Source organism: Miniopterus schreibersii (genome assembly GCF_964146895.1).
Source record: "Miniopterus schreibersii genome assembly, chromosome: 19".
Taxonomy (NCBI): domain Eukaryota; kingdom Metazoa; phylum Chordata; class Mammalia; order Chiroptera; family Miniopteridae; genus Miniopterus; species Miniopterus schreibersii.
The window spans coordinates 25,001,351-25,017,500 of NC_138119.1; the positions used below are offsets into that span (position 1 = coordinate 25,001,351).

Genomic DNA, 16,150 nt, shown 5'->3' on the forward strand with positions numbered 1-16,150 from the left:
GGCTCACTTCCTAGTACTAGTCACATGTTTGCTACTTAAATATGTGAAGAGCAAATGCTTTTAGGAAGTGGCTAGAGTTCAAGGCTGTCCTTAAAAAACAAAACAAAACAACTGAAAAAAAAAAAGATCCATCAAAAAAACCCGTGTTTCTTCCATCTAAGCAAAGGAACACATGGCAATAACAGTCTGTATCATTTTTTTTATAAACCTTCAAAAGAACAATGTTCTGTTGAGCGAAATTCAGTAGCATTCTGTAAACATTAATTTAAGGAAATCAATAGACTCAGTGAGCTAAAGCCATATTGCAAGATAAACTGGCCAGAGTGCCACTTTATCAAATAGATTTTCGTTTTCTCAGCTAGATAAAGACAGTTTCAAAACGGAGCAACGTGTTGCAACCAAGGTTTGAGAAGTATGTGGCCTTCAGAAGGTCTGCTTGCTCCTACTACAAAGCTGGATAAACACACTTTAAAAATGATAAGATGGCTCGGCATTGATTCGGCTTTCCATTTTTACAGATAGATTTCTTGGTTGTCTCCCAGGAAGAGAGTAAAATAAAAAACCACACATTCAGAATAGAAAATGGTCTTGAGAGAAGGAAGGGGTTAAACTGTCTTGAGAAAGGGAGCTCTGGGGGCAGTCAGTTGATGCCTGACTTTAAAAAAGAAAGGAAGAAAGAAATCTTTATTCATGCTGACCTGATGGGCAACAGGCCTTCTTGCCAAAATCCAAAAGCCAAACTCTCTGGTGGGTTTGGGATCAGAGGTTTCAGCTGGTGGAAGCTGCTCCCGGTCTGTGCTCACCAGCAATGTCATGTTAATGTGCGAGGGAGTGGGGGTGGGGAAATCGACCCAGGGAAAGGCTGGGGAAGGGTGGTGAGCGAGACCCACACAGCAGCCCCCGTTTCTCTCAACCAGACTGAAAGAGCTGCAGAGATAATTAGAAAAAGTGGCCAAAGGAAAGCAGGTTTCTCTGTCTGTGGCCACTTCAGGGACCTATAAGGAGCCTGTGGCCGTACACATCCAAGTTAGACCACCTGACATGCCTCAAGGCCACACTAGCCCTTATAAATGCCAGAAGAGTAGCCACCAGATGTTGCTCATTGGAAGAAACATAATAGAAAGAGTGAGCAGTGACATGGAGACTGCGAGGATCTACCTTAGGTGGACAGTGGGCCTCCATGACAAGGATCCCAGGAAGCGGACTCTGGTCTGTAGTGTGGGCAGTGGGGGCCAGGCCTGGCCATCGCCACTCGTGCCCTGAGTATTTTCTTTGTTTCCTCACCTGAATTTGTGTCTTTATCTTTCAGGAGTGGCTATTTAGAAAATAAAGAATCCACAAAAATTTTTCTACAGCTTTAAAATATCAATAACATATGTCTCAATAAAAACACCACAGATTATCCACAATGTGCTAGAATCGAGCACTTTGAATAGTGGTGACTTTCGGGCAGTGAAGACGAATGTCTTAACATCTTCTACTCTGCCTGTTAATAACTTGCTGTGTATACATTTTAAACTATGTGAACATTCCATTGGCAGCTCTGCATATCGACGTCAATAGAAATAGAGCCCTCTCTCCATAGCCCCAGAAAAGAAGGAACTAGTGTGCGGGGAAGAGAATGACCACTGGAAGTCTTGGTGTTATATGTGTCAGGAAACTCAATGGCTGTCATGTTATTTGTTGTAATGGAGCAGATTTTCTGTCCTCAAACTCTGCACATGTTTGAAAGAGTGACTCCAAGATTAAACAAACAAGCAAAAATATAAAAAAAGCATCAAAAACTAAAATCTAATACTTTCTTCCATCCCTCCATCCCTGAGATACTACAAAGATACTCTCAGACCTTGAAAATAACTGGAGGCTCCCTGCTGGGGTTACGTATCTGGGAGGCTGTTCAGGTTAGAGCTGGACTAAGACTATTCCACAGAAGCATCACCATTTTGGAACTTCAGAACTAGAAGGAAGGGATCTCAGAGAGTAGACATTCTACTAAAGAGAGAGACAACCTCGGCCAAGGGTCAGCAAGCTTTTCCCACAAAGCGTTAGACAGTCAATGCATGGGCTTTGTGGTCACATTAAATCTCTGTTGCATATTCTTTTTTACAACCTTTTAAAAACATAAAAGTCATTCTTAACTCAAGGTCATAAAAAAAAAGACGGGGACCCACCTGGCCTATATAGGTCAGCACACTGGCTGTTCTTGCAGGATGGCTGGGATCGCCTCCCCCAAATTCAACCCGCAGTGTCACACCATCCCCAGATGGGTCTAAGGCTGCCCATGTCTATGGAGTAGAGTTAATGGGCCGCACAGGGAAGGGGTCAAGAACCAGGAAGACTTCAGCATCGCCCTGCTTTGATTAGGAGAATTTCACGAGCAGCTCTCCTGCCAGCAAATACTTAAATGGACTAAATGGACGAACCTGTCCCTCCTTTACAACACATCTAACGAATCAGCTCAGATGGAAAAATAAGCAGTATACCAGTCACTCTGGAGTAGTCACTAACTTCCCTTCAAGTCAGCCCATGGATGGTGTGCCACTGGCATCTGGGTTCAAGACAGGCTGGCAGTGTCCAGCGTTTCACTTTTGCTACAATTCCTGGGTGAGGTGTTAAAATAAACAGGGCCAAGCTTGGTGCCATTGCCATTCTTGGATGAGAGATTATCCAAAAACAACTCGGCATGGATTCTCCAATGTTGCACGAAGGAAGCTGGGGCACAGATAATCCAGGTACTCCTGTTTCGTTGGAGAATGCATTACGTGATTGTCTTCTGCGGGAGATTTACCCTCATAATTAGGCTTTGCCTGGGCTAACATTAAAACTCATCTGTGTGCCCTGTATTCATGGATGGGGCAATGTGAGTGGGGAGCCCAGGGAGGAACTGTTAGGAAGCGGGGGTCAGGCTGGACCATGGGAATAGCATCGCTCATAGTGAGCAACAAAGAAAGTACAGCGAGATACAGCTGACTGACAGTCAAACAGCCTCAGAGGTCCTGGGAGATGCTGCCACTCTGCTCACAACAGCATGTGCATCCCACATAAAATCCGGGCTGCTTTGGGAAAGGACTGGGATTAAAGGCCCCAGTCCTATCATTTGGTTTTGACTGAAAGATTTTTGTTCTGTCAGAGAAATTCCATTTTGTGTTTCTAGAGAATTCTTTTGGGTCTCCCCTCCACAATGACCCTTTGCAAAAACCAAGGATGAGCTGTATTTCAAAAGCAATCTAAGAGCTTATGAAGCACTTTGAAATTGCTTTTTCAAGAAAGGTAAATAGTTTGGGGAGGCAGAGAAACAGATGCCAGTAAGGCCCAGGATCCTTTGGAAGCCCCCTACCAATGCCTGATAGGACTTGAGGTGCTGTTCGAGAATGAGTCTCAGGATGCTGGCAGGCCTAGGACTGGCCCTGCTGACAGGCCATGCCAGGAGCCGACACGCAGGCTGTCTTGTACACTTGCAAGTCACGTAAAATGGTAAATCTCTGAGAACAGTCTCTGTATGAAAGGAAGTGGAATGGCCTTGAAACCAAAGCCTTTCATCTTCTTCCACCTGCTTCTGCTTCTGGCCATTTCTCTGCCTTCACCCCTCTCAACGTCCTACACTTGTTCTCAGTGAATATATTACCTTTTACTAAATGCCATTTGTAGTACCCGATTTTAATAAAAAATGTTCAAGTAGTCTTTTCAAAACAGAAGTTGGGTACAATAACCATAAGAAAGATGAAAAATACATATCTAAATGACTCGTGAGGATTTCCTATCTACCCACCACACTCATACACATCTACAAAACCCCAGTGGAAAAACCTTTCATGACCCAGGTTACTATCATTCGGGGAATAAAGGAAAGAATGGTTTTGCTTTTGTAAAATTTTCTAACCAAGCCTAGTAATGAAGGTGGTTATACTGTCTAGAACAACTAATTCTGTCTTAAAAGAGAGGAGATGTATGTTTTATAGAGGTTAGTAACATACTACGAATGCTGATCTACTGAGTTGGGGTGGGGTCCAGGTAGAATGCTTGTGGGGATGAGTATATAGATTCCCTGTTAGTTTGTTCAGGTCAGTACCATCTAGAAAGCCCACAGACATGAGGACTTCATAGATGAACTCCTTAGTGTTTGGCTGCCCTAGCCAACACAACAAATAGAGTGAGCAGCAAGTTTAAAGATTAGTGCTAATTCAATCAATAAACTGTTTATGAATTTGAGAAATTAGTCTCTTTAATCCCAGCAAGGGAATTGCCATGTCTCCAAAGGTACTGTTCAGAGATCTGCAAAGTGAGCCTTGGGGGAACACCAAAATGGGCACCCTGGAGACCTCTACTGAGATAATTAAGCCATAGTAGAGCTACAGGGTGGAAGTGGCCCTGGGTGGATTCCCAGGGGATCCACAGTCACTGCTTAAAGAGTTGCAATGCGCCCAGGATTTATTTAGAGAATGCAGAATGCCTTCTATTCTCAAATCACAGAATTTCAGACCTAGAAAAAGCTCTGTTTCATCTTAGCACTTTACGGGTGAGCAAAGTAGAGCCTCCTGAGGCAGGCGCTGCCCGATGCAGACCCTCCAACCTGGTGCTTCTTTCACCGTAGCCCGTCACCTCATGGCTGTCCTTCTCATCTGGGACCTAGAAATCCAGAGATGTTCCAGGCTGATGCCACCTTGACAGCCACACTTGGGGCGGGGGGAATCACTTTCTCTTTTTAAAAGCAGTTTTGCACTGACTCTTTGTCCCAATTCTGATGAGAACTCTCGGTTTGCTCATTTGTTTGTTTTCCTATTTAGGGTCAGCAGGAAATGAGGCAATACTTGGACAAGGTAACTTTCATTTGGCTCTACAGATGCATAAGAACAAGTGCTTATACAGCACTTATGCTGTGCTAATATAGCCACATGTATTCATTTAGTTCGCAGGACAACTCTGTGAGGCAGGCGCTACTGTTTTCCCCATTTTATAGATGAGGAAACCGAGGCACTGAGAGGGGAAGACACTTGCCCAGGGTTCACTGCTGGAAATCGGCAGAGTGGGGATTTGAACCTGGAGACTGTTTCCAGAATCCACGCTCTTTTGAGTTCTACACTATTATTAGCCCAGGACCACTGACCTTGGACTCTCCAAAGGATTTCCTTTCATAAATTTCAAGGTGATGCTTTTATATGAAATAACATCTACTTGTAAGTAAACATTCTGTTTCCTTCCTGAGAATATAATTTAGAGACCAGGGCATTCTTTTTCTTTAGGTTGTCATTTTTATAGACTCAAGCCCAAGAATAAGGCTGTGTCTTCACGATGTCAAAGGCTCCTAACTTTATCTACAAAAACACTGCAAACATCTGGACGGCATGGTAGATCTGCCCACTGTTTATTTGGCTGAATGTGTCCTGTAGACACAATCAGATTTGCCAGAATACTTGCCAAGAGTCCCATAAATTGGCTTATAGGCTCTTTTCACTAATAATTGCAACTGAGAGGCTACTCAAGAAATCCAACTTCTGAAGATAAACTTCTGGGGCAATCAGAAAAGTCCCACTGGGTGTGTTCATGAGGTACAGTCCCACACTTGGAATTCTGCTCCATTGTCACCTAACTCCTTTAACTGTCCCTGGGAGAACACAGTCACACCGAAGCTCATTATAGAAGGGCAACTAAAATGACCGGGGCAGCCCACTAACCGTATGAGATTAGACTTTTAAAAAGGATTAGAGCTCCTTAATCTGCAGAGATGAAGATTAAGGGGCAGTAATGATCAAAGTCTATAAAATCAGAAAGGAAATGGAGACTATGGCCACAGCCCTGTCCACAAATCCCGTGATATTATAACAAGGGATATCCCTTTGGAGTTCCAGGGAAATCACTTAAGAGCCATAAAAAGAAGATACTATTTTCACAGCAGGTAATAAATATAGAGAATTATTATCTTGAAAAGTGGTATATTCTGAGAATGGGGCTAGGTCTGAAAGGGTTTAAATAAACCCTTGGGTAATAAAACCATAATGATGTAATAATGGGAAGTTGGGAATGTTCTGGGGACATCCTGAGTCTTTTGAAAATGGTTCAGTCAATGACAGGTACAAGCTCTCCCAATATGCTCCCTGCCTAGAGCTGGTGTCCTGCTGATCTGGCCACCTCTCTCCTCATTGTGTCAGCTGGGTGGTTCCTAATATTCAGAACAGGGCTCGGCGACAGGAAACTCAGGAATCTGAACAAGATGGCAACTTACTCCTCAGAAGAAATGCTCTCTGATCTTCACCAGGGTCTTTGCCCTTGGATTCTGCATTAGAATTCAGAACAGTGCTCTGACCATGATTGTCATAAAAATAAGAACTTACTCCTTTGGGTGTACCTTAAACCTAAAATCTACGTTTTCCTGAAACATCACATGTTGGCATGGCTGGGGGACAGAAACTAGTTCAACTCTCTGAGGGGAAAGCTGCTCATAATACGCTAATATAGAGCAATTAATTCAATTTTAAGGGGAAATTAAACATACCAATTACAGAGTACCCATCACAGCCCGAGACGTGAAGCTCTGAAATTTACTGCGGTTAATGCTGAAGCCAGCACACCTTCACCAAAGCTTTGGTTCGGTTAAGTACACAGGATCAAACTTCAGAGAAATGTTTTAGCTCGGTTCCAAAACAGCCAGGTGTTAATCACTTCCAATATCTAATAACAGGTCATCGCTGGGGGCTGAGGAGGAGGTGACAGCAAGGAGAAGGCAGGGGACTGTGGTTGGGGGTGGAGGGGAGACAAAGATTCCACCCAGAGGAAAGGAGCCTTCAGTGGACTCTAGCATGCACAGCGAGGCACGAGGAACCTTTCCTGCGCTCCCAGTTTAGACCGTTTTCTGGAAACTGGTCAAATGTGGCCATGTGCAGAAGCAAAGAAGGAGCCAAGAAGAGAGGGGGTGGAGGAGAGGGGCAGACGCGGAATACGCAATCCCTAAAAGTCCGAATTCTAACCCGATCTGCCACCCCGCCGGGAGCAACCCCTTGGTATCTTTTCAAACTGCAAGCGGGAAAGCGGCAGTCCTCTCTTGTCGGGGAGCTATTCAAAGTCACCATTCACGGTGGCGCATGGAGAAGTGGGAAGGTGAGGGGGGGTGAGTTAAGGAGCAGGGAGTCACCTTCTTTCTCGTTGGAGACTTCAGAGGGATTTGGGCAAGGCAATTGGGACATCTGGAGTTCAGAAGTCGAGGAAAATGGGGAAGAACCGGGAAGATGAATACGCGATCATCAGCTACACAAAGGGACGGAGCAGAAAGAAGCCTGCATTTGGGCACTCGCGTCTGGCAAGGAGGCCGGCAGCAGGGCTAATGAAGCATTTGTGGTGTGGGACGTCTGCCAGAGCAACAAAGAAGATGTGCTTGGGCTCTGCAGATGTGCCAGGGCCCCCAGAGCAAAATAATGACATAATCACCATCAGTGTCACAGACCAGACTGTACACAAGGTGACAGGGGAGGGAGGGCCTGTAATACACACACAGGGAGGACTCTCTGTGGCCCAGGGCGCTGCTGCCCTGAGGCCTGGGATGCAGGCAGGGTGACCTGCCAACCTCTAACTATATCTTAAATCCTAAGGGGAGGCTTATCCCCATGTTGGTGGGTGTTTTTCTTGCAATCCCAGCTACTCTTGATGAGGCAGCAGAAATTGGAAAAGCTTAAGAGAGATTTGGACAGGTTGAAAAAGGCTGAATAGAGGGAAACCAGGGGAGAAATCAGAGGAGGGAGCTTTGAGTCAAACTCCCTCTGCCTTCTGCTAAGTTCTGGGCTCAAACTTTTACGAATCGGACCCAGGCCAGGCACCCCGAGGTATAAATGTTATCAAGGAATTCCATGTTCCATGCTGTAAAGAAGATGCAAGAAATATCTTGGAGAACCTTGGGGGGGGGATTGGGGACACAAATGAGCAATAAATGGTCCCTCTCAAGGTGAGTAAGTACAAAAATAACACAGGCAGTTCTAAAGGTCTCTCGTCAGGCCCCGTCACCTGCCGGTGGCTCCTGCCCCATAAGGTGAGAGTGTTGGTACAGCTGTCTGGCTTGTAAGTGACTTTTGTCAGTTTGAAAGTGAAAGTCTGTTTGAGGAGCTGAAAGAACAATAGCCCAGAGCCCGGAAGAAGGGCTTGGAGCACAAAGGACTTAGACCACAGTAGTGTCCCTTTTCACTGCTTCTAATGAAAGATTCATAAGAATAACTTTAATTTTTTATGACCCCCCCTTTTTTCGGTATGACTATATTTGTTGCGTCAACTTCCATAGGCGGGTTCTCTTTAAATACCAAAAGGTGTGTTATGAGAGTGTTTTCAAAGAGCTACGGGGACAGGTTCTGGCCATCCTGTGGGTCCCTTCCTCCAGAACAGACTGCTCAGAGGGACAGAGATTTCCTCTAAATATGGTTTCCTTTGGCCTTGAAGTCGCTGTGGACGCTACAGCGAAGTGATCTTAATCCTCTCTCATGTGCTGGTTTAAGTGCTCCTTGGAAAAATGATTATATTTGTTTTTCTTGGCTCCACTCTATTTACCAGGAACAGTCGTATAATAATCATTAATGGCTCGTTCGTCTTTTCCTTTACTTCTCAAATAGCTGTCTCCACACTGCGTCTTAATTTTGTGTCTCAGCCAAAAACGGGAGAGGGGACCAGCTTGTGTTTGTTTTATGTCATGTTAGCAAACAGCATTGAAGATTGGCTTAAGGCGATCCCTGAAGGTGAAACGATATTTTTAAACCGGAATAATCTACTTTCAAGAACCAAAGCCCTATGAGTCACCAAAAAGAATGTTTGCAAAAATACTTATTCTTGCAAATTTATACTGAGGTGGTTAAGAGAAATGAATGAACGATCGTGAAAATTTCTGCCCTATGGCTGAGAAAAAACCAAACAGTTAAAAGTGAAATAAAATCAAGGGTGCGGGGGTGGGAGGCAAGGAGGTTTGATTTAAATGCTATCTGCCTCGTGAAAAGGGATCTCCAAGTTTGGAACAAGCCTGGGTTTGCTAAATGAGCCTGCTTCATCGAGACGAAATAAACAGGCTTGTTTTCAAAAGGTTGTTAGAACTTCTTCAGACATTTAATCCAGGATGGGCCGAACACAATGATAACATCCCCACTGAAAGCTCCAACCACCACCAGCGGCTCTCAGCGGAGGACTGGCCCCCTCTCTCCCTTTGTGGGACCCAAAGAGAAAGAGCCTAGGCCAGGAGAACTGAATGTCAGACAATAGGCATCACTCCACACACGGTCTCTGAACTTTCCTCATCTCCGAAGGACAATTAATTACGAAGGCCTTAGGGGTAGGTCGAAGCAAGGGAAAACCCCAGCGCCAGGGCTGCCACCTCTGTGTCTGCTAAATGGCTTCGCCTGTTGGGGTATAGCCACCAAGAGAGCCAATAGATCATGGGGGGGGAGGGGAGGGAGGGAAGCAAAAGATTTTTTTGTGTGTGCGCCTGCCCTTGTATAATTCTATTCTCACTGTGAACTCATCCATACACAAAACACAAGGACATTTTTTTTTTTTTTTTTTTTAAAGAGAGAAAAGCCACAGGGCAGGTTGCAGCCGAAACGGCCTCTCAGTGGTGTGTTAAAAAGGATGGTCTTTTCACCAAATCATTTCACAGAGGCAAAACAGACAAACACAAAGAGTTGAGACTTTTTCTCCGACATTAAATGGAGTAACTGATAAGGTCAGACATATGATACCTAAAGACATGAATCTGTGAACTCTTGAAGTCAAAGGCCCTCTCTGTGCCGAGGAACAATCTTTCAAAGGAAATAGATCATAGAACGCCACTGAATCCGCTTTAAACTTTATGAAGCAGGAGGGGAAAAAGCTCTAAGTGGGGAAGCTTGACAGAAGAGCCTTGAACTATTTTCTGAAGGAAAGATGAGACCCTCCCTAGGCTGCCACAAAACATCTTTTTTTTTTCTTTTTTTTTTTTTTTCTAAAGGCTCCTCTGAACTTTGATAGGTGCCAAGACACCGCCATTGAAAGCTGTATAATTACGTGCTATAGCCACTGTAGAAAACGCTTTGTTCGTCACAACAAAGGGCAGTAAGCAAAGGAAAGCGACGTTGGCTGTATCTTTTTCTTGAAGAATGTTGCGAGAGGTCACGGAATGCGGTAACTAATAAAGCTGTTGAGTAAGGAGGTTTTCAAGTTGATCTCCCTGTGCTCGAATGTAACCCAACGACAAAGACGACTCGGGGAGCTAAAAATGCAATGACATCCCCAAATAGATGGTAAATCCATGGGTCTGCTTCATTATCCTGATCAACACCTTGAGTTCCAGAAGGACTGGGGCTGCAAAAATGAAGCTCCAAGCAGCACATGATCGAGCCCACCCCCGCCCTGCACCCCACTTCTACCCCCGGGGTCTCCACTGCTCTCCCCTTCGCATTTCAGGCCATCATTCTGTGCAAGGAACGTGTTCCCGGACAGCCATGTGTGTACATATATTTGGAGAACATTCATTGCGTCTCTTAAGAGATCAATTTGGCTTGTCAGTGGCGGGGCTGGCAAGGAAAGGAATGGTGAGGGTTTCTTCGCCTCCCCGCCACCCACCAAGAGTGTGTTGCGTGATCATTTAAACAGCTCAGCCGCTCTGAGGCCAAAAGACGGCAAGAGCAGTAAAAGGTTCTCACTCATGTGCCACTGCTCCAAATGATCCTCATATTTAAGTATCTATTTGGAGCAGAGGGAAGGGCATCCTAAATCCACCTGTCCTCATTTTTCTTGAAAGAGATGGCGATGTGAATGAAAGACCCGCACATACACTCGATCTTCTTACACGTGCGTTGTGCTGAGAGCGGGAGTGGGTTGGGAGGAGGGTAGGCATGGTGGAGAGGATGCACTCAGTGCGTGTATTTAAGTGGGCCTGTGTTTGGGTTGGGGGGGGAGGTGTGAGGGGTGCTGCTTTATTTTCTCTTCCTAAGAATAAAGTCAGAAAACACAGAAAGAGGTCTGCGAAGTCTTCTTCTTGCCTATCATGTGATACCTGGGTTTTAAAAGCCAAACCCCAGGCTCGAAGAGGGATCATCTGCCTAGAGAGATGTTAGTATCTTAGGAAATGGCATTTATACACTGGCTAAACAATGAATCAAAGTCCCCATCCTATTTATTTCTAAACCTTCCATCTAAACACCTGGGTCTTTAGTGAGGGCAAGGGAGCTCAATTGCTCTTACTGGGAACTTGAACCCTGCCTACAGGTAAACAGCTAGCCACTGATGGGCCTAGGAGGGATGCCTAGCGGACCACAGAGGGGGAAGAGCTACCGCCTGGCACTGGAGAATGCGAAAGAGAGCTCCATGCAGCCTTAGAAACTGACGGTGGTCATTACCTTCTTTCCTGCCACAGTTGTGCAGGGAACAAAACAGCAAAAACATCCAGCAACTCACATGCCCTAAAGTCAGAAGTATCTGTCTGGATGAAGGTGTCGGTCAACTTACACACAAGACCATCCCCAGCCTCGCACTCTTTGGATCATCCTGCCTTTCTCAGCTGCACCACATCACGAGGCCAGCCTAGGTAACAGGGTCAGACTACGGTGGCAGGTAGTCCTTTGGCCCTTTGGCTGGTGCAATTCACCTTGGTGGCTTACACAGGTCAGTGGCTTAGCTGGGTTCTTTGCCAAAACCTGTAAACCAGCCTCAGAAATTGACAGTGATCCTTGCCTTCTTTCCTGCCACAGTTATGAGGGCAACAAAAAAGCAATAAAATTCAACTCGTATGCCCCGAAAGTCAAAAATGTCAGTATGATTTAAAAACTGGGCCAGAATCCCAAACCCCCCTTTCCCTTCCCATAAAAAAAAATTTTTTTTTGGAAGCTCTTCAAAGTGAAGTGAAAAGGAAGCATGGAAATATATACCATAACACCTGGAAAGACAAATTTATTGTTGCCAATCTCATTAAATGTGAGAAGTAGGAGCGAAGGATGCAGTTGTAACTGAACACCCCTCCCACACACCTTCGCAAACTCACGTTCCGAGCGAGAGCCCCACTCCACCCAACGCAGCCAACTTTCTGGGCTCTGGCACAAACCAAAAGTGTAGTTCTTGTTTCCCCTCCCTTCAGTGTCTTCTTCCACATCCCCTGGGGCTTCTCGAGCTCTCACCACCCTAAGTCTGAATGCTGTGCCAAGAATCTTGGCAATTGTGTAAATTGATACAAAAAGCAGAACCGCTCTCCCGTCACTCAGAAGGTCCTGACTCATAAAGGCCAGGAAATGCAGGGTCTAGAAGGGGAGAGAGACTCAAGCCACTCCCTCTTCACCAGTGATAAACCTTCCCCATCTGCTCCAAGAGCCAGCAGCAGCAGGGGCCGGAGGGGGATGGTGCTACGTGGTGACAGAGGCGAGACGGAACAGAAAGCTGGAAAAAGACAAGAGAGAGAATGGAAAGGAGGAAGGAGAAAGTCTAGCAAAGGAGGGAAAACAGCCTCATTTTCTGCCATCTCATGCCCCTCTCACCTTGCCTCGACCTGCCCCTTCCCATTTGGAATTACTTTAAAAACAGTATAAATCTTCAGGCAAACTGAAGTTTTCCTTGTACTAAGAACCATGTTATTATTACTATTCACATTATGTACGACGATATTGATAAAACACGTAGAAGAGTGGCCAGAGCACACGAGACAATCACTAAACGTTAGCTAAGTTTTATTACTACTACCAACAACTGACTGAGAAATTTAAAATGTGATCAGTAAGATGTTTTATTATCTGACCAACTAGTACTCACTTGGATTAATATATTCCTTTGAATTAAGGATCTTTGGGCATCGTGCAGACATAAGTTCAGAGTCCCGGAGCTCCCATGCTTAAAAATTAAGATATAAGATGTACAGTTCTCTACGCTGCCCTCCTCTCCTGTTGTTCATATCAGACTACAGATTCATTTCTCTCGATCTAAGAGGAGAAACTTCAAGCCAAAGTCGTGCAGCGCACATCCTATCAGCTGAGGTATTCGGCTGGGAGCGCCGGGCCCTCTGGCTCACGGCCACGGCCCACACTGGAAAAGCTACTGTGATAAGACCGGTGGCTTCTTAAGCATCTCACTTAAGCACTGACCTCCACGCACACGGGTGCAGAAGAGAAAGGGTCGTCTTATCTGAAGCTTTCGTGAGTACATGCGCCAAAACCGAGAGGCGAAATGAAAAGCTATTGGGCGATGTCAGGACCGTGTGGTGGTGGGTGGGTGGCTGGGTGGGTGGGTGCCTACGCATGTGTACGTGGGAGCTTGTGAGTGGAGGGGGCAGGGCGGAATCCAGGCTCCTGTCTCTTTGTCACCACCTTTCCAGAAAGAGCCTAGTTTTACCGAAGGAAGAGTAAGACCCAAAATAGACCAATAACTTGTCCGAAGTCACATGAGAAGTGACAAAATGACTCCCTGGGCCCCATACTCCTTGCACTGAAGCGGTCTTAAAATAGACACTGCAGATAAAGAAGAGGTGGCCTGGCTGGAAGTGGATATGATTCAGAAAGAGAGAAATATCAGATGTTAATCATATTAAAGAAGGATTTAGATGATGCTAAATGGAGCAGCTTGTTGGGTATCTCTTGATGCCAGCCGGTCCCTGTTTGTGTCATTTCGGCCTTTGTGCTGTGAGCGGGGGGATTAAACTCCAACCAGGTAAGGTTTAAACAACACTAAAAATCCTAATGCGCGCCATCAGGATTTGTCCTCTAAAGTGTGTTACACAACAAAAATGCAGAACTCTCCCAGGAATTCTGGGCGCTTCTTTTACAAAGCTAGATGCATGCTACTAAACGAGTGTTTGTCCTAATAAACTATAAAGAGTCCACTAGCACACCGCCAAATTCTCTTAGCTTCAAGTTTAAAGCAACAGGCTCGTCAAAAAGGGGTGGTGGTGGGGAGAAATGAAGTTCTTAAGATTTTTAAGAATGTTTAGCTTCAGGAGAAATCTGTTAGTGCTCTGTTAATACATAAACCGGTGCTCTGTGACAACACACTTTAAAGTTGGGGAGCAGTACAAGGATCCCTACTTTTAATGTGTTCCGTCCAAGGAGCAACGTTGTTTATAACACACTTGGCAAGCAACCTCCACTGGTAGTGGAATAGAAAAGATAAATGGGTGGCTTGTAGTTAACCATACAAACTTTCCAGGCAAAAACCATGACTTCCTCACTGCTAAGCTTCCACAGTCACTTCTTTCTAAGCCACCATAGTTGATCTACAATGTTCAGAACAGTGGAAAGAAGGGCCCAAAAAGGAATGGTGAGCAGTGGGAAAGTGGAGGTCAGGTCCATCTATCGGCAAGACCAGACCAAGGTGTCCCTCTCTCCTTTGAAGTTGAGAAGTTCCTGGGCATTTCTGGTTAGTACCTAGCTATGTGAGGAAAGAAACACTATTAACATAAGGTCCCCGCATGAGCAAGTGAGGGAGAAAACATTCCTATCCTTGAAATAATAAAAGTAAAGGAGCAACTTTGTCAAGCCACGGCCTGTCTACTCTCATCATCGGGGGCTCGGTCTGCAGAACTTCCCCCACATTCCCACCTCCAGCTACTGTTGCTGCAGCCAGCAAGGCTCAGCAAAATGCCACTGAGAGTGCTGGGAGATTCGTTCGTGTTTTCTCATAGAGAGTCATCATGCTGCAATGAAAAATGTTCGCTGAGATACCACATTAGCCAGTAAAGAAATGTCTTGCTCAGAGCCACGTATCTTATTGCTGCATAGATTTTGCTTTCTGGGAATTGTCCATACTGCTGTGTGTGTATCTAGAATATGTATGTGGCAGATACATAAGTATGTATAAGTGTATGAACACAGAGAGATACATAGGCAAAATAAACACACAAGTTCCTCCTCCCCAAACAACAAACAAAAAAACTGTTGATGGATCTCTTAGAATATGCACTTAGTAAATTCTCATACCATTTCTTCCATAAAGGAAATAAATGCTGATTAAAGTTAGAAACCATGGAATCACTCGCCCATCAACATTTCTAGACTTTCTCAGGCAACAACTTTTTCAGTTACCATTGCTCATTGCATATTTTCAGCTCTATCAACAGGCTGGAGCTTAAATGTGAAAAAGGCCTATTGGGGCAGGGACCTCTTCTCTGGAAGGGGGACACACTGTATGTGCTCCTTGCTGCCATTTTCTCTGGATTCTCCAGTTCCTTGTCCCTGAGGCCAAAGGGGAAGCAGCAGAGCTGGGCAGTGGGAAAGAAAACAGAAGTGGGTCAGGTGCCCAGGACTCTGTTGGGAACCATGGGGGGTGGCGGGGGGCTCCTCGCTGTTGTCCTACCTCTTACCCACTGGGGGGTATTTCGTGAAATACCAATACAAAAACAGATGAACATTTCTAAAGCAAACAAACTTTAAAAAAAGGGGAGATGACCAAAAGATAAAGATGAGTTCCTACCTCAAAGTCATTTGCTTTATTGTAGTGCATGTTCAGAGCCCTGTACAGCTCACAGTCTCTGGTTATAGACAGCTCTTCAGTACTGGTGACTCCGTCGTTGATGGCCTGACGCGCGTACTTCTCCATCTGAATGTAGTAAAACTCACGGAAATTGCTAAACCACTTGATGAGCTGAGAGGTAATGCATCTGTTGAACTGTTAAATTTAAATATTGAAAGGGATAAGAACTCTGCCATTTTCTTCATTTATTCTTTAAGCATTCAAAGCATTTTTTAAGTCCCCCTCCCCCCCCTTACTTGGGAAGGAATGTTTTTAATTCCACCGAAATGATGGCAAGAGAAGCAAGAGTGACGATATAGTTATAGGATATTATAAAACCTATGAACAATGGGAGTCACATCGCAACCCTTCACATTTCACATAAGAAGCTCACATTCTCAATCTGATTGTCCTAAAGCCAAATAGCTTCCTTTATATACTGTCCATCTTTCAGTGAAACAACTTGTATTTGTATATTTCTGATGGAAACTCATTCAAGACATGGAACCCTGGGAAGAGTTATTACTTTCAAGTACCAGAGATGATAAACCAAAGACTTCGCCATTAGCTTGATTTTTTTTAAAAAATGAGAGATTGTGTCATCACACAACAGCCTTGTTTGATGCTGGCGCATGGCTTTCACACAAAGGGGGGGGAGGCTGCCATTTGCTTACTCTTTTGGTAAATGGGTGATCCCCACAGCCATCCTCCTGTGATTCCACTTAAT

At 45.0% G+C, this 16,150-nt stretch overlaps 1 protein-coding gene across 2 annotated transcripts in view; it reads right to left on the bottom strand.

Moving 5' to 3' along the window:
* The window catches only part of PROX1 (prospero homeobox 1), a 51,683-nt gene that overhangs the window by 12,867 nt on the left and 22,666 nt on the right, over window positions 1–16,150 (bottom strand). For both annotated transcript variants that reach the window (XM_081120917.1, XM_081120918.1), the window contains exon 4: window positions 15,385–15,579. In XM_081120917.1, the coding sequence (XP_080977043.1) occupies window positions 15,385–15,579 (195 nt within the window). The remainder of the gene's footprint in view (window positions 1–15,384; window positions 15,580–16,150) is intronic.